The sequence below is a fragment of the Rhinolophus hipposideros genome, assembly GCF_964194185.1.
Source record: "Rhinolophus hipposideros genome assembly, chromosome: 8".
In the NCBI taxonomy this organism is placed as follows: domain Eukaryota; kingdom Metazoa; phylum Chordata; class Mammalia; order Chiroptera; family Rhinolophidae; genus Rhinolophus; species Rhinolophus hipposideros.
In genome coordinates, this window is record NC_138054.1 from 91681951 (window position 1) to 91705241 (window position 23291).

At 52.5% G+C, this 23291-nt stretch overlaps 2 protein-coding genes across 3 annotated transcripts; both read right to left on the bottom strand.

Annotated features, from left to right (window-relative positions):
- Positions 1-49: 49 nt before the first annotated feature.
- On the bottom strand, positions 50-7517 carry THAP3 (THAP domain containing 3). Of its 2 annotated transcripts, none has more exons than XM_081055548.1 (5): positions 7378-7517; positions 3964-4156; positions 1517-1596; positions 1050-1154; positions 50-749 (listed from the first exon to the last, which is right to left on the bottom strand). In XM_081055548.1, exons 1-5 carry the CDS (start codon positions 7423-7425, stop codon positions 489-491), a joined length of 687 nt encoding a protein of 228 aa, XP_080911674.1. In that variant the 5' UTR covers positions 7426-7517; the 3' UTR covers positions 50-488. The 2 variants fall into 2 exon arrangements, with proteins under 2 accessions (XP_080911674.1, XP_080911673.1); XM_081055547.1 differs by having other exon boundaries at positions 51-749; positions 1517-1576; positions 7378-7511.
- Positions 7518-8522: 1005 nt separating this feature from the next.
- PHF13 (PHD finger protein 13) lies at positions 8523-16176 on the bottom strand. The gene is made up of 4 exons (XM_081055794.1): positions 15814-16176; positions 13400-13501; positions 11588-12122; positions 8523-11106 (listed from the first exon to the last, which is right to left on the bottom strand). Exons 1-4 carry the CDS (start codon positions 15850-15852, stop codon positions 10880-10882), a joined length of 903 nt encoding a protein of 300 aa, XP_080911920.1. The 5' UTR covers positions 15853-16176; the 3' UTR covers positions 8523-10879.
- Positions 16177-23291: the final 7115 nt, after the last annotated feature.

The following is a 23291-nucleotide window of genomic DNA, read 5'->3' on the forward strand; positions in this document are numbered from 1 at the left end:
GCCAGAACCTGGAATTAGTGCTTATTTTTAAGTAAAGCAGGGAAGCCGGCAGTGTAGGAAGATACTTTATTATGTTGTCACTCAAAGGAGGCCAGTCTATGGAGAGCCGGCTGTCCAGGCGCGCTAGTCAATCCTCGCCCTCTCGTGCCGGGGTGGGAGTGACCCACGCACCAGGTCCTTCCCTGGACCCAGCTGCCCCATAAGGAAATGGGCTTCCTCCCCATGGCGGGGGGAGTGTCTGCCACTCTGACTTGGGACAGCTCCTCATGCTGGGCTTCCAAGGATACTCGCCCAGCTGTGCTGAAAGGACAGCTGGGGCTGCCATCTCCTGGAGAACCAACTTTGTCGTGCTCACGGCCTCGCGCCCTCCCAGCCTGATGCCACCTTGGGCTCCTCACTTGGCCTGGCATGCCTCACTGCTGCCCAGTGTCCGCAGCAGGACTGAAAGGTCCACGTCCCAAGGGCTCCGATGAGGCCGGCCGCCGGGCTCAGCTCTGCTGCTCAGGCCGCAGCCCGGCCCGGAGGCCCGGCGGCCCCGCTCTGTGGGCTCGCAGTCGGCCACACATCCTCTGCATCAGCCGCCTCTGGGCCTTCACGCGCTTCCGCAGCTTTTCATTTTCCTTCAGGGTCAGGAAGAGCTTTTTTTTTAGGGCATCTAAGTCCAAGAGAGCATAGCTGTGATCGGAAGGTTGTGGGGGTTTGGCAGGCTGACCAGGGGCTTCGGGTGCTTCCGGTCTCTGTGGCAGGACCTGAGGACACAGGTGAGTGGAAGGTAAGCAGTGCCCAGAGGCCAAAGCCAGGGACCAGCGGCAGAGCTGTTCTGCGGGAGAGGGGTCTGGGTGGCAGGGGCCCGAGGGTCGCTTCCCGCAGCTCTGCTGACATCCAAACCTGCCCAAATTGTGGATGTTTTATTGGGAAGGTCTGAAATAGGCCACACCCCTGGTGCTCATGGTTTGGGCATTGGTTTTCTTTCTTTTGTTTGAAGCAAAGGCCCTCGTGCTGAGAGCAACCCCCCCACATGCCCTTTGATGCCCGGCCGGGCGCCTTACCTGTCCTCCAGGCCCTCCGGCGCTGGCGGGCAGCTGCAGTGCTTGGAGAGCAGTGTCCATCTTCCTCCCTGGGCCTTGCTCCTGGGCCCCCGCCTCCGAGATGACCTGGGAACAAAAGGCAGAAGCAGGCAGCTGAGCCACAGACACCAGGTCCTCCCATAGCTCTTACATGTCCATCCCACCAGCAATCCCGTCACTCTGTCCCTGGGGTGGCTGCATCCTGAGGACTGGCAGGAACAGCCAGCCCCCTCCCTGGGCCCAGGACCGGACCCTTAGAAATCAGGCACCAACTACCAGTCGTGATAACCACAGGATGGAGGCACGATGCTGCTGCTTTCCCTTTCCTTGGAGAACAGACTCCAACAGCCTAGGCTGTGAGGACGGCCCCACAGACCCCAGCAGCCAGCCCCCACTGAGCTCAGCCTCCACCTCGCAGCTCAGTGCAGTGGCCTCCAGTCCAGACTCACCTTGTCCTCAGAGGCGGCATTTCCACCCTCGCCAGCCGGGTCTGTGTCCTCCCTCACCAGCTGCAAGAGACATGGAGCTGCTGTGGACGCAAGGTTCGACTCAATTGGGGTGCAAGTAAGAGATGTGTACCCCTGAGAGTCCCACACCAGGTGCCAGGCCTCGTGAGTCTGTCCCCATGCTGAGCCCCATGTGTGTTCAATTAAACCGGGCCCTGAAACCCAGCCCAGCGCAACTCCCTGCCCACTGGCGCTCTTCTTTCTCCAAAGATGTTCCCAAATCTTTGGGAATGTCATAGGAACGGTGAAGAGGTCCGTATGAAGCCAGGAACCTGTCTAATTTGTGTCACCCCAGAGCCTGGCATTCTTCTAACTGCATAGTAGGTGACTCAAGTTTTGCTCAATGAGTGGAAGCCACATGGTAGAAAACATCCAACTCAGAGCCTGCAGTCTCCAGGTATCCACAAGCTAAGCCAGAGCCACGGCCAGAACCAACTTCTCCCCACCCCAGGCACAAAGGAGCAGGTTACAATTTGTACCCCCCAGTTGTTAAACTGCAATCTCTCCAGGACAAAGTGATCAAAGTGTACTCTCTTAACAAACATGCATGGAGGGAGGTGGGAGTGGGGAGTGGCTAACCAGTGAGCTTAAAATTTCAGTTAAGGGCCGGCCCTGTGGCTCAGGCGGTTAGAGCTCCGTGCTCCTAACTCCGAAGGCTGCCAGGTTCGATTCCCACATGGGCCAGTGGGCTCTCAACCACAAGGTTGCCAGTTCAACTCCTCGAGTCCCGCAAGGGATGGTGGGCTCCGCCCCCTGCAACTAAGATTGAATACAGCACCTTGAGCTGAGCTGCCACTGAGCTCCCAGATGGCTCAGTTGGTTGGAGCGTGTTCTCTCAACCACAAGGTTGCCGGTTCGACTCCTGCAAGCGATGGTGGGCCGCGCCCCCTGCAACTAGCAACTGGACCTGGAGCTGAGCTGCGCCCTCCACAACTAAGACTGAAAGGACAACAATTTGACTTGGAAAAGTCCTGGAAGTACACACTGTTCCCCAATAAAGTCCTGTTCCCCTTCCCCAATAAAAAAAAAAAAAAAAACTTAAAAAAATTCAGTTAAGCCCAATGATGAACTTCAAGAGCCCTGTGCACATTGTGCCTACATGTCATAACGCTGTACTGTACACTTAAAAGTTTGAGGGTAGATCACAGTAAGATCAAAGTTTATATATATGTAAACTAAAAATAAAAGGCCTTCCATATAAAAAAAACAAAAAATATGCTTGAAGCACCTACTTCATGCCTTTTCTCTCATTACCCACGAAACCCAACTGGCACAGGTGTCCGTCAGCCTTGTGTTTGTTTCCCCACTACCAGGTTCAACCCGCTGCCCCACTGTGGGGCCCACACTCTAGAACTTGGTACACCTTTAGGATTTATGAATTCTGAGAGTATCGCCCTCCTGGCTTCAGCATCCAATTAGCCATGAACTCTCTCCTGAGCCAAACCTGCACGTCCCCTCACCAAGACACGTCCACTTCATGTCCCACTGGGACGGCAAACTCGACATGCACAGGACCGAATTCCTCGGGGAATCGCAAGCCCATTCCCCAGGGGCTCAGCGTGCTCTGCTCTCCCTGGCCACCCCCCCCTCAGCCTGCCCGGTCTGCAAAGTCCACCCACTCAGTCCTCTCCTCACCGCGCCCACTGTCAGCTCAGGCCACCATGGCTGCACTCCTGTGACACCACAGTGGCTTCCAGCCAGAGGAGCCTTCCAAAGCCACACCATGCCCCACTGACCTCACCTGAAAGCCACAGCCTGTCCAAGCCTGCCACCAGCTGGCCCCTGCGACCCTGCAGCCCGCCTGAGCTGATGCTGTTCCTAAGTGTGCCCAAGTCCCTTCTACCTGCCAGCCTCTGCCCACGCTGTCCCCACCCTCCCTCCAGCGCTCCACCTGCATCATCCTTCTGGGCCCTGGACAGAGCTCTCAGGTGGCATGTGTGGCACACAGTAGCAGCACAATGGTGACCTGAGCAATGGAAGTGGCACAGCCTCTGGCTTCCTGAACACACTCTCCCAAGCCCTGCTGGCTACTAGGAAGAAGACAAGGTCTGAAAGCCACACAGCCACTGCCATCCCCTGGGAAGGCCTTCACTGTGTGGCCTGGAGCCGCGGGAGACCCAGCAAACATGAACCGCATCAAGGACCGGGCTCTCGCCATACTCGCCCGTCGATGCTTCAACGTCAATGTGAAGCCCGATTCATTTTTACAGTGGCTTTAAGTTGCGAACTCCCTAAAACGAAGGTCATGGCCAGCGGGGTCGGATGGCCTCCAACGCGGAGGCTTGACAGCTGCTGGCCTCACTGTAGGTCTCGGCCTCCGCCTCTGCTGTCCCTGCAAAGGCCACCCCACCCCCTGCCAGCTGTGAAGAGGAGGACAGAGGTGTGTTCACCTGCGCGGAGTCCTGAAAGGCGAACACCGTGGGCACGGCATTGTGCTTGAGGTTCTTGCGGTTCCCAAAGGCGCTGAAGCACTCGGGGCGGAAGTGCTCCGAGCAGATGACCGTGTGCTGTTTGGGCTGGAAGTTGCCCCGGCCGATATTCAGCACCCACGCCTTCAGCAGCTCGGGCCGGCTGAACGGGAACCTAGGGGCAACGGAGGTGACGTGAGGGAAGGCGCAAAGCTGGACTCAGCCCTTCGGTCTCCTGGGATTTCCACCTCACACTGTTGTACTGGACAACGTGGAAAACCCAGTCACCTCAACCTGTTAAACCACATCCAACTTCTGGAGGCTTCTGTCGAGGCTTTTTACGGCATCCAGTAGGAAACAGGACACCGTGAACATGGCCAGAGCTGTTTCCGAAGCTCTAGCACCAGGTGAGCCTGCATTCATGCCTTCCTTCAGGAGCCTGCTCTGGGCGCGTGGGGTGTGGGAGTAAGGCAGTCCGGCCCTCATGGAGCCGTGTTCCAGAGCGGGAACACGGACGGGAAACCAAACAGACGTAGACTATGTAGGAATCAAGAGTGGCACGTGGTCAGGGAAGGCCACCTGAGAGGTGACACTTCAGCACTGTGTGGGTATCAGAAGGAAGAGCAAAGGCGTGTGACAGGCGCGTTTGAGGAGCAGTCAGGCAGCTTCGGCTGAGACCAAGCAAGAGGAGGAGTGGGGACTGAAGGAGCGGGCGTCAGGCAGACGGGGGCGTCCCCGGAGGCTCTGGGCAGACAGACATGAGAGCCCACCATGGCTGCTGCAGGAGGGCACGTGCTGGCTGGGACCAGGGGGTCAGCAGGAGGAGGTAATGAGCAGGCAGCTCAGAAGCCACGTAAATAACGTTTGCCCAGGGGCCATGAAATAAAGAGAGAAGGAAGAAGTGTCACATATTAAAATGGAAGAGGCTGTAGGAAGGGCAGGTTTGGGGCCTCGGGTGTTAGGTTTGATATGTTAGATGTTACATTTGAGGTGCCTTTTTTATTTTACTTTTTAAAAAAACTTTTATTTATTTTAAGTATGTTTTTCCAGGACCCATCAGCTCCAAGTCAAGTAGTTCTTTCAATCTAGTTGTGGACGGTGCAGCTCACAGTGGCCCGTGTGGGGACCGAACCGACAACCTTGTTGTTCAGAGCACCGCGCTCTAACCACTGAAACAACCGGCCACTCCCTGAGGTGCCTTTTAGATGTCCACATGCTGAAGCGGAGTGGCAGGTGGACACACATGTCTGGGGACATCAATGGGGGCTGTCCCTGCGTAAAGGGTGGTAAAGGCCTGAGTGTGATGAGTGCCCTGGGGAGCACGTATGTACAGGGATGATCCACGGCCATGGCCCTCGCCCCAAAGTGCTCCACCGTCTCGTGTTGGAAATGAGGAGGAGCCAGCCAGGAGACAGACAAGGGACACCATGACAAAGGAAGAGGCTGAGGTGTCCTAGAAGCCAAGTGAGAGCCTCTCAAGGGCTCAGGGGTCAGTTGTGTCAAATGCTGCACAAGTCAGTGCAGATGACGATGGGCCACTGCATTTGGCACTGTAAGCGCCACCGGGGACTTGACCGCGCTTTTGTGGGGGTGGTGGGTGGAGGCAAGAATCTGATTAGAATGAGAGAGAACGAGGGGCCACTACCCCCGGGGTCTATATCTGCCTGAAACATACAGATGCATGCACCGGAAGAAGACTCATGCCGGCAGAAACGTCAAGCCATGTGCCTGAGATGGTCAAACCACAAAGGCTGCACCCAAATGCCCTTCAATTCTAGAACAAATCAATTCCAGTGTGTGCAGTCGATAGAATACTACGCAGCAGTGAAAAGGAAGCAAGTGCTCGTGCGTGTTACAGGGATGATTCACAGATGTGGACCAAAAAGAGAGCCTCCATGGAAAGTAACCTTCCAGGGCCACCTGATCATAAACTCCTAACTGGGCAGGTCACGCCCCAGGTATGTAACTTCTTTGGTGAAAGGTTTACCTTTGTCTGAAGCCAGCCCTGCCCATTGTTTCTGTGCCTCTAGGTTATCCCTTTGAAATAAGGTAACCACCTCAAGAGACTGTAGAGTCTTGACTCTCCTGTAATCCCATCCCCACCTCGCTTTCTCCCACCTCCGTTATCTTTCTCATGTTACGTCCTTACTTTCAAATGCATCAAATAAACTGCAAAACTGTCATTCTCTGAAGCATCTTTCACAGCCTGTTGAGATCTGGCTTGCAGTCATATCCTCTGACTCAAACTTGTAAAATTCTCTACAGGTGTGGAAGTTTCTTACATCTATACAGACAAAATGGTGACCAAAAGACAAAAAAGGACATAGTGTGTGAAGTCAAGTTCAAAACAGGCCAGAGCAATCACTCTGGCAGAGGCAGGATATGGGTTACCCCTTGGGGACGTGGGAACAGGCTGGGGGTTTCCTGGGGGCTAGTGATGTGCTAATTCTGGGAGTCACACAGGGTGTCCACTGGGCTGGCTGGGCCGTGTACTTGTCATTTATATACGCACTTTTCTGGATGCGCGTTATATGTACTTAAAGGAAAACATTTACTTCGAAACGGTAATAGGAAGCGAGGAAGTGGAGACAATGCGTGCAGCAGCTTTAGGGCGATGCTCTCAAGGGGACAGAAATGGACGGAGGCTGGAGCCCTCAAGTGAGCAGCATTCGGCGGGCACCCGAGACACGCTCTCCAGGCAGGACCCGTTCCCTGCACAGGCGCCGCCCGGCACCCTGGGCCTGCGGGGAGCGCAGGGACGGGCCCCCCACGCCGCGCCATCGTCCCCAGACGCGCGCGGTCAGCGTGCGGACGGCTCCCCCGGCGCCCCGGCGCCCCCACGCCTTCACTGCACCCGCCCTGCCCGACGCGAGGCTCGCAGGGCTGGGCAGAGGGCCCGGCGCCCCGCACAGCCGACAGCGGCACCATCAGTCCTGCGTCCGGCGAACAGTGAACACCCACTCCGCCCCGGCTGCATCTGCGGACGAGATAAAGTCCCTGAAACACGGAAGGGACTGCTCCCAAACGACTGCAGAGGGTGCCAGGGGCTCGGTGGCACTACGTGGGGGACCTGAGCGCGCATCGGGGCCGCCCCGCGGCCTTCCCCGACCGGCTGGCGGGCAGGAGGCTGTGCGCCCGCAGACAGCTCACTCAACCTCTCCGATCGTCTCCCCAGGCGCCCAGGCCGGCCGAGGCGGCGCAGCTCCCCAGGCCGCGCGCCTCCGCGAGGGGCTCGGCCGCACTTCCTGCGGCCTCCGCGGCGGCCGGGCGGCGACGCGGGCGTCCCCGCCCGGCCCGCCAGGCCTCGGGCTCCGGCGGGGACAGCGGCCAATTAGCCCGGGGTGAGTCGGGCTCGGCAGCCGGAACCCCGCGCCCCCCAGCACCCCCGCCCCTCACCGGTGGAATGTGAGCTGCTTCCTGCGGTTGCTGTAGCGGTTGCAGCATTGCCGGGCCGCGCACGACTTCGGCATCTCCAGCCCCCAGGCCCGGCTGCCCCTAACAAAGATGGCGGCGGGAGCCTGCGGGGCGCCGCGGGGCCTGCGGGCTCGGCCAGGCCAGGGGGCGGGGCTGGCCGCTGGGGCGGGGCCGGTGGGCGTGGTCTGCAGGGCGCGGCGGGCCCGGCGGGGCGAGTCAGGGCCAGCGGCCTGGCGGGGCTGCGCGAGGGGCGGGACCGCGGGGAGGTGCAGGCGGGCTTGGCTCTGCTCCGTTGCCATCACCTCGCGCCGTAATCCCGTCGCGCGTTTTAGGGACCCCGGAGTTTCACCCGAGCTCGGGGAAGCCCTTCGGCCTCACGTCTTTGTTTGGGTGCCTCCCGATCTTACACCCACCAACAGCCTTAGACAACTTGAAACCAGAGAAAGCCTCAACGCCCAACTTGGCTAGTATTTTCGAAGTGTTATAGGAGGTGCAAACACGTCGGTTTTGGCTGCGGACGTCCTAGAGGTACCAGTTGGTCCCAGGTTAGTTAGGCAGACAGCTGATTGACAGAGCAGGCACAGGCACTGCGAAGCCCCAGGTGTAGAGGGGCTCAATGTGCGCGCCCAGGACATTCCAATCCTGCCCATGGAAGCTCAGAGGAGGGTGTTTTACAAAGCAGGTTAGCCCCTCACTGGGGTTTAAAGCTCTTACACGATTTGAAGAAAATGAAAACTATTCCTTTCTGATCATACTGTGGTTTGTTTCTGGAGGATTTACTAGAAAAGTCTACCAAGGGCTGTGGCCATTTTTCATCCTACTAAACCAAACTCAGACTTTTAACTTCCCAAGGCTTGTTTTTGGTCGGGGGGAATAGAATAGTGTGTTTTCCCAGGATCCATCAGCTCCAAGTCATTGTTTTCAATCTCATGGTGGAGGGCTCAGCTCACTGACCCACGTGGGAATCAAACCAGCGACACTGGTGCTGTGAGCACTGTGCTGTAACCAACTGAGCCGCCCAGACGCCCCTACTTCTCAAGTCTTCTTGTAGGCAGTCATGGTTTGGTGGACTTGAAGGTAGAAGAAACACAATTGTCTTTCAGCACACAACACAAACACCTGAAGCTAGACAACCTCAAAGTAGCAATATCTTTATTTACAAAATATACAGTTTCACAGAAACAGCTTCGCTTTATACACATAAACTTTATAATTACACAGAACCATGTAAACGATGTTAAGTGTCTGGCCTGGCCAAAGCCAATGGGAGGGGCCTACTTAGGGGGTGACATCTTTCCCTCCCCTCACCTCATTAGCCACCAACCGGGAGCGCCAAGGTAGGCCATGCCTAATTTGCATAAAGCTGATTGCAGCTGCCTAGCTCAATCAACACAAAAACCAAGGTGTCTGAACTTCTTAGACACCACCCACAGGGACAGACCTGTTAAAAGAACAAAAAGGAAATGAAAAAACAGAAATTGAGATGAGTATCAAAAGCCTTCCAGGAGTCACCAGGCATTGAACCTTCTGAAGAGCAATACAGCCACCGCCAGCACAGGCAGCTCAAGTTCCACCATAAAATCACACGGATTCTTAAATGCACTTTTAAAACTTTGTGGGTTTTAAAAAAAAAAACAACACAAGAAAAACACCTTGGAACTTTGGCTATTCTCGTGAAGACACTGGACAGGCCACGTCCTGGGGCAAATCTTTGGCAAATTCCTCTCCAACTTTTCCTGCACGTTTGCCCAAGTCAGAGCCAGACAGTTGTCTGGGGAGAAAGTTGTATCTAAGCCAGCTTCTTACTATTTCTTTCTACAGCAGAACTTCTCTCTTGGGGATCTTCACAATAAACTGGGTTTCAGAAACTACTTCTATTTTTGTTAGTAAAAGCAACAGAATTAAAAACTAAACAAAAAAAAGGCAGTTGACTGGTCAAGCATGAATGATACTAGGACAAAATATGGGCTCCGATGAGCCAATTAAGGTTCAAACACTTGCTTCTTCAGCGAGAATGGGGAGGGCGTCCACCTGGTGGCCCTGCAGAAGGACGGACGCCACATGGAGAAGCCGGAGAAGCCCCCGCAGGGACGGGGTCCATCCTGCTGTGAACAAGGAGGACTAACTTGCACATTCTTCCTTTTTCATGCTTTACAACAATGTTTATGAAAACACACCCATTGAATTACACACAAAAAAAACATTTTTGAGGAGGAGTCCTTGAATTGCTACAAAGCAATGTCAATTTCGGACAAAGCTGAAGCCCTCCATCCAGCCCTGGGGCCACAGAACAGCCAGTGTCCCAGGATACTCTGCCCTGCAGGGCTTCAGGTGCAAATTCCCTGGCTTCTCCCGAGTTGGTCCCGGAAGGGTCTCCTAGTCCAGATCTAAGAAACTGCACAGCTCAATGGTATATACCTGGAGGCCTATAGTACCTATCATTCACCAACTCCAAAAAAAACACAAAAAAGACTTCAAGTCCTAACCTTGGCCAGCAGAACTAGCGGGCCAGCCTGTATGAGGGGACACCTGTGGGAGAGAACATCCTCCCACTTTTCCTTCACCCCATTACATAGAGCAACGCCATTCCCCTGGGACTGCCTAATCTTTATGCTCCTACTGGAATAAGGTGAGGAGACGAGGAGGGAACCCAAGTGCCCCCTCGCTTGAAAACAGCTTGCCTGGGCATTCCCAGGCCCCCATATGCCAACTGGAGAGAAAGGGCACCCAGGCAGAAATCTGCCAATACTTTTGGCTATTAACGTGCAAAAAGACAGGATTTTTTTACATCGTGCAAAACAGGAAAACTTGAGTTATGAACACGGCCACCTCAACCCCCCAACCAACCCTTTCCACAGAAAAGGGGCCACATACTGTCCCTTTTAACGAACAGAAGGAAAGCTAGAGATCACTAGCTGGCCCATCGCCCCCAAGCTCCTTTCAGAGGCCAGAGGACTCCAGCAGGCAACCCCTGAAGACAGAGGCAGCAGCAAGGCAGGGAACAGGAGACCACTCAGGGAGGGGCAGCTTTGATGGTTGCTGTACAGACACTTATGGTAAGACTTACACTCGAGAAAATGCTTGCACGCATGGCTGTTTGTGAACAGGCCGGGGAAAGTGAACACCTCTCCCCAACACAGCGGAAGTAGGAATAACAGCTAGCACTTGTGCCAATCGGCAGGAATTTAACAAGACAGCAAGAATTCACAACTACCACATACCCTCATTTTCAGCTGAACCAAACCCACTACACTTGGGTGTTTAGTCCACCTCCACTGCAGAGAACACAGCTCTAGCAGCAGCTTTGGCCAACGAGGATTTTATTCAGTCACTGGCCATGGACAGTTTACACCTTGGAGAGCCTGTCCTTTTGCTTAGGCACCTGAATGGCAGGGGTCTGCCCGCACCAGAGCTGAGAGTTCTGTGCTCAACTAAGAGAGGCCAACAAGCCTATTGTCCCTTCCGATTCCTTGCTCGCCAGCAGTCAGTCCAGAAATAGCTTCCGGGAGCCCATTCTGGAACGGTTGGAACGGCGGATGTCAAACTTGGAGTCCCGGCACTTTTGGCAGACAAACACTTCCGGAACATTGGACTTCCGGATTTTCGCACAGGACAGGTGAATCCAGGTATGGCACTCGTTACACTCTATCATCGGGCGGCCAGCGAATGGCTTCATGCAGAAGCAGGTGACAAGGTCCCAGGAGTCATCATCTGGAAGGACAGAAACACATAAGAAGAGGGGGAAAAACGTCTCATGATCCCTCCCCATCGGTATCCCTCTGGCCAATGAGACAAAGCAGCTGAGCTGCCGTGAACCCTGAACCTCAACACAAACGAAGCCGATTTCCAATTCCACTTAGGGTGCTCCTGCCTCCTACCTCGAAAATGCAGTGAATGCACGACCAAAGGCAATGAAGTGTGTGTTCCCAGGAATCACCGTGAGATGTGCGCTTAGGAGCTGCACTGCTTTTACGTTTTCAGGTCTGTCTGGGAATCGGCTGTCTCTCGCTGCCACCATCCACTTCCTAAACATCTGAGTATCCACCCCCCTTCTTGCACCTTTCTCCCTTGATGTGCTGAGGTACACGCTGCTGTCACACTCCGTGGAAGGGACTGCTCTGAGACTCCTGCTTACAATCACTCTCTGCAGACCACCGGCCAACGGCACGGCCGTCCTTCAGAGACCACTCACCTGAATCCACCATTATGTCCTCATCATTGCCCGTGCTGTCCTCGTCCCGGAACACCACTTGCTTTCCCTGCCGGACGATAGTCCGTTTGCCTTCAGTTTTTATTTCTTTGACCTGATCAGGTGACACAGTGGCACAAGAGCCACTGGAAGGAGTGTCCGAGTCCCAGCCCGAGCAGGGGTCACCAGAGGCCTGGGGGCTATCCTGCAGGGTGGGACTTGTGGGGGTCTCCACATACGGATCGGCGGCTTCCAGCTTCAGCAAGCTGCCCATGTACCCCTCCTTCACGGCCACGTCACTGTCCCTTCGCTTCCTCTTCTTCTTCTTCTTCAGCTTGTCGGTCTTCTTTCTGTCCAGCAGGAAATTACTGGGCTTGGCTCGCTGCAGGAGGGTGGGCTGCAGGTGGCCAAAGCAGCGGTCAGAGGCTGGCAAGGGCACTGCGGATGAGATGTCCGTGAAGCCAGTGTCCCAGCCGTCGCTGTCAATGGTACCAGCGGTGCTGTTAGCAGGGCTGGGGCTGCTCCTCAAAGGGAGCTCCTGAAAGGACAGAGGCAAAGGTGGCAGGTTCCGATGATTTCAACCAGTCCCCAGCGACGAGAGCTGACCCAAGCAGAGCCTCCCCGCACCCCTGGGCCACGTCAGGCCTGCAGACGTGCACGCTCGTAACCTAAGCTTCCCAGCTCTCACCAGCATTCTCCTTTAGGAACTGTGCTGTTTGTACTTTAGTGCAACCTCCCAGATAGAATATGAACCCAGGAGAGGGAACCTCCTGGCCTCGCTGAACCCTCAGCTGTCCCACAGACAGAAACTTAATCGATGTGCACAAACGCTGTGAAAGGAGCGAAGACGCCCTCGGAAACCTGCTTCTCCTGCCCTGACTGTAAAATCTCCCTCCAGTTGTACTCCCACAGGATGTATTTTTTAATTAAGTGAATTTAAATGAGTTTTGAGAATTTTCTGACACTTCTTTTTTAAAAACCTGCGCTATCCCAAAATATTACAGAATCAAAGTAGGTAATCACTGCCCCAAAGCAGGGAGCTAAACTCTATGGTTCCTTCTGACCACTCAAGCATTTTATTTGCGAAGAGCGGCGACATTCTGCGCAGCAGAAACCAAGCCTGATCCACCTGGACAGCAGTGCAAAGGACAAGCTGATGCTGGGATCTGGCCTCCTGTAAGTACCAGAGTCCTTTGTCAGCCTCACTCAGTATGGAGGAGGCCCCTGAAGTGTGAGCACCATGGCAATGCTGGTGGTTCACAGCTCTGCCCATTTCTCAGCAAGAAAAAAAAAAATCCCTTAAACTACGTGGGACTTAGGCCATAGTCTCTGCAGATTCTGTAATGTGGTATGTACTGCAATGGACGCTGCTTGCCAGACAGGGCAGTGTGGCCAACCATCTGGTGGAACTCCACACTCCATCCCTCATTAGTCTGTGACCCAGAACCAGGGGTCCATGCCCGTTTCCTTAGCTTTAAAATGGGGGTGAATAATAGCACCTACCTCACAGCATTATAAGGGCCAAGAACAGCGCCTGGCCATAGCAGGCACCCAAGCAGTGGCCATTAAGAACAAGCAGATAGCAAACTGTTATTTTCAAGTAAACTTTGAAAGTTTATTAAAACGTTCCTAGACAAGCCTGCATTTCCTATCCGAGTTTTAGCAACCACTTCTCAGGCTGATCTAAGTTTCCAAGAAAGACCTTTGCCCGGCTACTGTCTGAGATCTCACACCAAGCCCTTCTGGACCCACCGCCTTGTCAGACACTCTGGTTTCACTGCCAGCAAGAAAGGTTTCAAAAGCGCCGAAGATTACCTCCTTCGGATAAGGGATGTAGCCAGCATAGGCCAAGACAAAAGTGCAGAATTTGTTGAAATCCTCCACGGTCCTCCGCCTCTTGTAACTGGGGGAGTACTCCTGTTAGCAGGGGAGAAAAGGGCAAGAAAAAGGGGTGTGTTTGACAGGAGTCACTCGTTGGTACAATCACAGAAACAAAACTAAGCAAGCTGGAGCTTTTACTGACAACCATTCAAAAACACACTGCCAGATTTACAAACACTCTAGAAACAAGGTAAGGTTAAGTTCCCACGAAGTAACAGTTTTTAGAAGGCTGAAAGAGGTGGTGTCATGATGTTATGCCAAGAATACTGGGAAACTGGTCGGGAGATAAAAGCTGGTCCAAAAGCCTACATCTTAGAGTTCAGTGGCATTTTCTGACATTATCTATTGTTTCTGCAGGCCTATCAGGAGCTCTAATAATTACTTTTTTGCTACAGGATTTCTATTTTGGAAAAAAACTGCTGTTACAGCTGTAACCAAAGCATTTTAAGTGATTTCAAAAGTCAACTGCTTCTTAACCTTCAGAGCTTACTCAGGCCCTAGAGCTGAATCTTGCCTGATTCCTCCTCAGCCAAGGCCAGTAAGGACCTCCTCCTCCTACGGAGGTCTCCTCCTGCAGAGGCGCTGCTCCAACATCCAGGGGGCCGGCCAGTGCCCCAAATGTCCCCTGACTCGGAGAATAACGCAGGAACATTCCTGCTAAGGTAGTCGTATTTGCACATTGAAGATGAAACACTAGAGCTTCTGGCTTGTGTGTCCGTCCCCATCCAATCTAAAAACGCCCTCAACAAGAATGGATTTTCTCCTGAGGAGGAGAGCAGCTCAAGGAGAAAGAGCCTTTCTTTGCTACTGAGCGAAGCAACCGTACTTTATTTCAGTTTATTCGACTAATAGTTACTGAGGTTTTCTTTAAGCCTCTTAGCACTCACCCTACCCCCATCCTTAGGTGCTCAGCTAACATTTCCAGAGCCTCGGGGCCCAGTGCCCCGTTAGGGTGAAAGCAGGGGAAGAAAGGGGGTGGGCTCCGGAGCGGAGCGGAGCCCGGCACGGCCGGGCCCCCCCAGGACAGGGCCGAGAAAGCCGCGCGGCACCGGCGTGCTGCCTGCAGGTTTCCTTCCGAGGAAACCTTATTTTCTCAGTTCCAACAAGCCACCTTCTCCCCCGAGCCCTCGGCCGCTGGACCCCGAAGGGCTCGCCAAGTTGGAGGAGCACTGGGCTCGGCGCGGGACTCGGCGCTCCAGAGGTCCTGCCTCCGCCCCCGGGGAACGACGGGCCGCCCTCCCCCCGGCCGTGGCGAGCGGACCGCAGCCCTCGGCCCCCAAACTCCCGGGAAGAACTTTTATTTCGGCGGCGAACGTGCAGAAGTGGGTCAGGAGCCCGGCCGCCGAGTGCAAAGCCGCGGCGCCCTCGGGCGCGGGGCGGGGAGGGACTTGCACCGCCCCCACCCAGCCCGCCGCGCCGCCGCCTTTAGGAAAAGCAGATGGCGGTGCGGCCCCCTCCCCGCCCGCCCGCGGAAGCCGCCCCCCGCCGATACTCGGCCCCGGAAGGTGCGGGGCCCATCCTGCGCGGGAGGGGGCGCGAGAAGACCGGCAGGCTCGGGGTCGGGGGAGCGCAGGGCCCGCGAACCCCCGGGGCGTCAGCGCGGCGGGACGGCGCGCTCGGCACCGCCTCCCGCGGCCGGACCCGCACCCCGGACCTGCGGGCCTCGGGAGCGGAGCGGGCACTGCGGCGGGGGCGCCGACCGGGAAACCGAGAGCCGACCCCGGAAGGAGGGGGGAAGGCGGGGCGAGCACGGCCCGCGGGCGGGGGCGGGGGCCCCGGAGGGGTAGGCGTCCTCGCCGGGGGTGGGGGGACCGACTCCAGCCCCCGCAGGGGTGGGAACGCGGGAGGACGACGCTCCCCGGAGCCGGAGGGGGCGGAGGCCGCGCGGGAGTCAGGGGGCGGGGCGCGGACCAGCGGGCCCCAGGGATTAGGGGAGCGGGCGGGGGCGCCCGGAGGCGCAGTCCGAGGGGGGCCGCGGGCCCCCCGGGTGGGGGGAGGGGGTTCCTCCGAGGAGCGGGAGCGCCGGGCGGCGGCGCTCCGACCGGGTCCCCGGGGGCGGGGACGGGGGAAGCGAGGCGGGGAGGGGCCGGGGGCGCAGCCGGGTCCTGGGGATACCGAGGCCCGAGAGCAGTGGGCGCCGACGCCCGCGGCAGGGACACCGAGGCAAGGGCCGGCGGGCAGGACCGGGCGCGGGCCCCAGTGGGGGGCGGGGTTGGGCGCCGGGGTGGGGGCGACGACAGAAAGCTGGGGGAGGGGAGGCTGGCGATCGAGTGGCGGGGGTCCGGCTCCGGGGAGCGCAGCACCGGGGTGGGGTGATCGGGGGCGATCCGAGCGCAGCTCTCACTCACCTCCGGGTGGAAGGCGGCGGCGCAGGAGTCGGAGTCCATGTTCAGGGTGGGGGGCGGCGGCTGCAGGAGTGCAGGGGCCGGGATGCGGGCCCCGAGCCGTGAGGCCGCTCGGGGCTGGGGGCTCCGGCGGCCGCGTAAGACCGGGGCGGACCCGGGAGGGGTCGCCTCGGCTGGAGGTGATGGGGGGCTCTGCCTTTCGCGTCCCGGACTCTGTGCTCCCGGGCCGGCAGCTCCAAGGCGGAGCAGAGTTGGCGATGCAGTTCCCGCGGCCGGCGCGGCGGGAGAGTCGCTGCGGGGGGCGGCGGCGGCGGCGAGCGGGAACCCGACCGGCTCCCCGACCTGACGCCCAGTTCGGCTCGTGTCTCGGGAGGGAGGGCGGGAGAGCCGTGAAGGCTGTCGGGAAATGTAGTCTGGGGCGACGGGAAGCCGACGGAGAGGGGCGGGCGCGCATCATTGTGGGAGTCGTAGTCCCAAGCTCCGCCACTGATGTGCAGAAAGGCCGTCTCGGGAACTCCAACCCCCATAGAGCTCCGCGGCGGCTGCGGGGTCTGGGGAGGCGGAGTCTCCGGGACGAGGCCACCGGAGCGGGGGGCTGCGAGGGGACTCGCGCCGGCTCGGCGGTGGGGGAGGGGCGGCGTGATTGGTCGAGCCGGGGTCGCCCGGCGGGTGGGGGCGGGGGTTGACGGCTCTGGTCGCGGAGCGCGGCGGAGGCCAGCGCCTCCTCTTTCTCGTTTTGGAACTAGGGGTTCGTGCCCTTTTGTGGGGCCAGGGTCCCCGCTGCCCGGGCGAGAGTGGGGGCAGCGGGCGCTGACCTCGCGGCCGCCCCGGCTCGGCTCCTCGCGCGTGGGGCCGGGGTGGCGAACTTGTTTTCGCAGCTGTGGGTTTTGTGGCGGGTTCCTCCTTGCCCCGGGGTCCGGGACGGCGGGACCGAGGCCCAGCAGGGTGAGGGCTCGGCGGAGGCGCCCGCGGTGTCCGTAGGATCCGCTGTGAGGTGTCGGGTTACCGCATCTAGAAAACTGCCCGTGTTATCCGTGTTTTAGATGTTTGCTTTAAATCCGGTTCCCCCCTTTGCCTAACCTTGGGGCTGCCCCTGTTTTCTCACCCTAATTGTATCCTGAGTCTATTCCTCAGGATTATAATAGTGGGGTGAACCACGAAACGTGATAGGGCTGTTGGGTGATGGTCATTGACTCTGTTTGTTGAGATTTGAGGAGTTTGCAACGTTTAAGTGTTGGACCCTTGTAAAGAGCACTCGACGACTTCTTGTTGAGGGTTGGTGGCCTCTGAACATTTCGTTGGAAATACTGCCGGGAGGAGGCCTGACGTCCTCCGACCTGTTTAATGGCCCCTGGAAAGAAAAATAATCTAGTTGCAAAATGCAGATGATTCAATAACAGTCCGAGGTTAGAAGACAAAAACTGTTAACGGGAGGGATGTAAAATTTTAAATTCAAGTGAGAAAACTGCCTCTTGGACAGACTAAATCAAAATGACTGGCAGAACCGCAAAAAGGATAAGATTATTTCCGCGGGAGTGCACGTTACGTTGGTTGGCGGTTGCTGTTCAGGTGGTCACGATAATTCTGATGAAAACATTGAGTGGTTAAGGCACCGGGTTTATCTTAGCAATACTTTTCTGAGCCTCAGTTTCCTAAACTACCAAATTTTGAGCGCAGTGCTTGCCTCAATCAATGGTAGTTTACTATCGTTATTGTTTGTTGTTATTTCAGCAATGTCTTCGCAGATCGGAGGGCTCCCCAGAGATGATAACAAACAGATACCGCACTCGACCTGTGGAAACATCCTTCAGGTGATTCAGCCAGATTTGGCCAGATTTATCTGACCACTGCGGCCAGAGCAAATGTCCTGAGCCTCGCCAATGTTATCCAGGGTCAGGTTCTCCGGGAGCAATGTGTTTTGCCCGAATAAGACAGGGCCAAGAAAGATATTATCCCGTTGGGAGTTTAAAGGTGTAAATACCAAAAAGAAATGAAAGCAGAGGGAATTTCCTTTAACTGATCGTTATTACCTATGGTATAATTTTTCACATAATATGCATGAACACCCTCCTCCATTAAGAAACTGAAATCGAGAATTGGTTCATAATGATAACAGACTGCACGATGACACAGTTTAGAATTCTGCGGCCACTCAGTCACCTTAAGAAAATCCCAAACTTGGATTGTGTCATGTCATGTGACATCACTTTTGTTCAAAATGGGTATCCAATAAATAATTCCTGAAGAAATGTTTTTCTCTTGGGTTTTTTTTTTTTTTTTTGGTTTTAGAGCACCTTTCCCTGGGTTCGTTTTCCATTTATATATCTTCTTCCATAACCTTTTGCCCATTTTTCAATCCAGTTGTTCATTTTCTTATGTTGAGTTTTAAGTGTCTGTTTTATATTTTGTACACCAGTCTTATTACATGTGTGTTTTGCAAATATTTTTCTCCAAGTTTGTGGCTTGTCTTTTGATTCTCTTAACGTGTCTTGCAGAGTAGGAATTTTTTGTTTTGTTTTGTTTTGTTTTAAATATTTTATTGGAGAAAGGGAACAGGACTTTATTGGGGAACAGTGTGTACTTCCAGGCCTTTTTTCCAAGTCAAGTTGTTGTCCTTTCAGTCTTAGTTGTGGAGGGCGCAGCTCAGCTCCAGGTCCAGTGCCGATGCTAGTTGCAGGAGGCACAGCCCACCATCCCTTGCTGGAGTCGAGGAATCAAACTGCCAACCTTGTGGTTGAGAGGGAGCTCAGCAGCAGCTCAGCTCAAGGTGCTGTGTTCAATCTTAGTTGCAGGGAGCAGAGCCCACCATCCCTTGTGGTACTCAAGGAGTTGAACTGGCAACCTTGTGGTTGAGAGCCCACTGGCCCGTGTAGGAATCGAACCCGGCAGCCTTCGGAGTTAGGAGCATGGAGCTCTAACCGCCTGAGCCACCAGGCCAGCCCGGGGAATAGGAATTTTTAATTGTAATGAAGTCTTAATCATTTTCTCATTTATTTATCTTGGTTTTGGTGTTGTATCATTACAAACCCAAGGTCACCACGATTTTCTCCAGTGTTCTAAGTTTTATCATTTTGGTTTTTACATTTTAAGTCCATGATCCATTTTAAGTTATATTTTGTGAAAGGTATAAGGTCTGTGTCTAGATTCATGAATTTGCCTGTGAATGTCCAGTTGTTCCAGAACCATTTGTTGGAAAGACTATCCTTTTTCCATTGACTGGCTTTTGCTCCTTTGTCAAAGATCGGTTTGACTATATTTGTGTAGGCCTATTTCTGTGCCCTCTGTTTTCTTCCACTGATCTATTTATTCTTTCACCAACATCACTGTGTCTTAACTAATACAGCTTTTATAGGACGGTGTTTTATGAGGTGGTGTCAGTCCTCTGAATTTGTTCTTCTCTTTCAATGTCATGTTGGTGATTCTTGGTCTTTACCTTTCCACATCAGCTTTAGAATTGGCTTGTCAAAATCCACAAGAATCTTCTTGGGATTTTTATTGGGACTGTGTCAGATCTACGAGTATATACCAATTTGGAAAGAAATGGCATGGACAATATTGAATCTTGCTATCCATGTTCAAGGATAGAATCCATGCTCCATTTATGTAGATATTCTTTTGATTCCATTCGTCTGAGTTTTGTAGTTTTTTTCATATAGATCGTGTACCTATTTCATTAGATTTATAACTATGTATTACATTTTTTGGTGCTAATATAAATGATATTGTGTTTTATATTTTAAATTCCAATTGTTCATTAACATATAAAATACAGCAGTTGGCTTTTGTATATTAACTTTGAAGTTTCCAATCCTGATATAATCAGGTATTACTTCCAGGAGTTGTTCTTTTTTCCTTGATTCTTTGGGATTTCCTACATAGACATTCATGTCATCTTCCAGTGTTTGTTGTTGGTGGTGGTGTCCTTCTGTCATGAATAATTATCAGGTTTTGGATTCTGTGCCTCCGAAGGCACCCTCTCACCTCTGACGAAGTTCTTAGTAAATAGTTCTTTCTTGGTACAGAGATGTCCTGAGGACTACCTGGTGTTACCTGCTTGTCTCCCTGCCTGCCACCCCAACAAAATAGAAAACTTTGCGGAGAAGAACTTTCTTTGTCACTCCTTCCTTTGATTTCCCTTAGGCATTTCGCCCTTTGGAGGAGATGTAAAATTAATACTTACCGTCCACCCCCTAGACTCAAAAAAGGGCTCTAACACCAATAGTTGACCCAATTCAATAGCAAAATGTGTAGCTGTGGGGTAAGACAGTTGATTTTCTCTGTATGACAGGCTTAGGTGTGTTCAATATGTTGTTTATTTCTGCTCCTGGGCTCCAGGGGACAAATCTAGAATTCCATGATTAATGCAACAGCATTAGCCGCAGTAGCCAGATGCTTGGAGTTTATGATTTTTTGTTTTCTGCTTAAAAAAAAAATTTATACCTGCTGCTGAATGCTAATTCTCAGATGGTTATAGTTACTTAGGAAAGAGGAGGAAAAAAGGCAATATTAACACAGGTTGTGACAAGTTTAAAAATACTAAGAATACCATGGTTTCTCAGTAAGTAACTTGAGAATGTAGTTATTTTAATTGGGTTACCAAATATAGCTTCACCTTCCTGAATCTCACTGGCTGCACTACATTCATCTGGGGGAACATTCAGGAAAGATTTCTGCCTCTCATATTAACTCTATGCTTGTGTGTAGGTACGAACATAACCAAGGGTTTATTTTTCCCAGAATTATTTTCTGGAGTTCAGCTTTTTGTTTAGCTTAATAGTATATTCTTAGAAATACTTACGGGTCTTTTTCTATCCTCGGTTTTCTGCCTTTCTCACTTTCATTTTCAGGAAAGGAAAAAAATGAAAATTCCCCACCAACGTATTATTTCAACTTTTAGTACCTTGACTACTGTATTCATATATGTGTGAATAATTTATAATCATTAATAAACAATTTCTAAACTATTGTCAACTTTTCATATAGTGAGGAAAATAACCTGTGCATAGCAGAATCAAATGCATTTCTTGTGTTATGGTTCATAGAGAGAAAATATTAATAGCTAACACTGTACCAAACACTGTTTAAATGTGTTCTTACAGTATCTTGTTTACATATAATGCACTTAATGAATAGAGAATAGTGTGACATTCCTTAAAGAAAAAGTGTATATATAATAAGTGCATTACAAACCATGCCTTAGGAGCCCAGAATCAGAAAAAAATCAAGGTGTCCAATAAAAAAAAAGGCACAATCTCTTTTTGACTCTTAAATGCTGAGGCATGTGTTCCCAGATATTCTCACGGGGGGAAAAAGAAGAATAATAGCAACTTTTAAAATTATCTCAGTCACCTCTTACCCTGTCTGTGTGAAATTAGAATTTAAATATCAAAATTAAGTGGTTTGAATGTTTTAAATTAAATAGTACTATTTTTTGTCACGTTACGAAGAAGTTACTTAGGCAAAAACGGTTTTTGTGATTTTAGATGAGGTGAACTTCTTTTACAGCCAAAGATAAAACTCATGGCTGAAGTTTAATCTTTAAATACAAACATTTTCCCACGAGCTATTGCTTGTGTCAATTATTTTTCAATAAACCAACAACAACAACAAAAAATCCTATCGCCTTTGACTAGAATTAACAGTTTCCTCACCAAACAATTGTGTTTCCACCAGTCCAGGGTGTTGGGTGGTATCCGAGAAGCGTAAATCCCTTCAGTTTGCTGACTATTTCAGTCACATTGTCATACTTCGATGAATTTCTCACATTCCCATTTGGAACTCAGGAGATGGAACAAAAAGGAACTAAATAGCACACCTGGGATAGTAGGCTATTCAAAATTCCAAACATGATAGGTCTAAATCTACTGCTTCTTTTCTAACTACATTTATTTATTGACTTACATGTACACATGTCATTTCAAATGCTTGCCTGTTAGATCTGAGATATTAATAATAGTTTTTTTCTCATAAACTGAATTTTTTATTTTGAACTTGTATTCTTTCTTCAATACACAGTTTATGTTTAGTACAGAAAGAAAATGCAGGCAAACAAAAACAACAAACGTAACCATCTACAGGCAATGTTACATTTACAATTTTTTTGTAGGCATATGAACACAGAACAAATTGAGTCATACTGTGGGTAATCAGATTTTTCACTTGACCCCATCACATGAACACCTTTCCATTTCAATAAATACCTACATTATTCTTCAAGGCTTCACAGTAACCATCAAACATGATTTGTTGAAGTAACCACCCCGTTAGGAGTACACAAAACTGGACTCAGTTCTTAACTATAGACACATTGATTTGTTAAAGACTTGATTTATGCAAGGTGGGGGAGTTCTGACCCAGAGGGACTGGAGTACTTTTCCCTACAAACATCCCACTTCCTGGTTACTCAGACTGGCTTGTCACAAAGCCTGTGCAAGGAAGCTATTGGCGGGGCTCCTGGGCCCAGGAATGCTGCTGCCGGAGTTAATAGCTGTGCGAACAGCCCATCTATGGGCAACAGGCAGCTGCCTGGGTACCTGACTGTTTTCTTACTCAGGCCTGTGCTTCCCAGGCTGAAATTTCAACCAGATACATTCTCACGGCAGGATGATGAGAGATTCAGGGAGAAGAGAAAGCCTACAGTTCTCATTTCAGAGATGCAATAAAAACAAGATGTCTTCTGCAAAGGCTGTGCAGACTTGGCTGGAACCAAGAAATGACAGCAACTCTCCCGTGCTGGGCCTGGGCTGGGACACGCCTGGGGCTGGAGGGTTCATCAGGAATGTCTGTGAAGCCCATAGGATGTGGGGGTGGGGAACAATTCAATAATAAAACCGCAGGTTTCAACTGCAAAAGGAGGCGAAATAAGGGTCTTTTCTACAACTGAACAAAGCATACATTAAACTAAAGGAAAAAATGGCTTCCAAGTGAGGGGATTTTCTTTTTTATGATTTTGTTGAAAGTGCAGTCCTGGTATTATATCTATTAGAACCAAAATAAGACAGATTCCTTTCTTTACTGTCACCCCACAAGTGACTGACATTTCCGAACGGCCACATTTCCTGGTTTTTAAGGCAGTCCCGTCTGACCTTGAGCTGAACGCACTGTCCCGGCCCTTAAAATCCCCTCATGGAAGAGGAAAAAAACTGCTTTTTCCCAAAATAACTTTCTGGAGCTGAAGCTTTTTCTTCAGTTTAATAGTATACTTGTAATTCTTGGGAATTTCTCTTATCCTCAGTTTGCTTCTTTCACACTTCCATCTCCAGGAGAGGGGGCGAGGAGAGGTGGGGGTGACCGTGTGGCCGACCCCAGAGCAGGCCTGCCCCCTTCCGAGGGCAGCTCTGGAGCCTGAGAGTCCCCATGAATCGGAAACTGCATCTGCGCCTTATGCTGACGAAAGTAATGACCGAATTAGTCAAGTTTGAAACTACTGCAGGAACACAGTGGAGCAGATTCCCGGCGTCTGGCCCCGTGTCACTTATAAA

Coding starts and splice junctions, on each gene's coding strand:
- THAP3 (XM_081055547.1), bottom strand. CDS start 7,451: ATGCCGAAGTCGTGCGCGGCCCGGCAATGCTGCAACCGCTACAGCAAC. Junction 4,157..7,377: donor AAGCAGCTCACATTCCACCG/GTGAGGGGCGGG, acceptor CGTTGCCCCTAG/GTTCCCGTTCAGCCGGCCCG. Junction 1,577..3,963: donor CCTTTCAGGACTCCGCGCAG/GTGAACACACCT, acceptor TGTCTCTTGCAG/CTGGTGAGGGAGGACACAGA.
- PHF13 (XM_081055794.1), bottom strand. CDS start 15,852: ATGGACTCCGACTCCTGCGCCGCCGCCTTCCACCCGGAG. Junction 13,502..15,813: donor CCGCCGCCTTCCACCCGGAG/GTGAGTGAGAGC, acceptor CCCTGCTAACAG/GAGTACTCCCCCAGTTACAA. Junction 12,123..13,399: donor ACATCCCTTATCCGAAGGAG/GTAATCTTCGGC, acceptor CTGTCCTTTCAG/GAGCTCCCTTTGAGGAGCAG.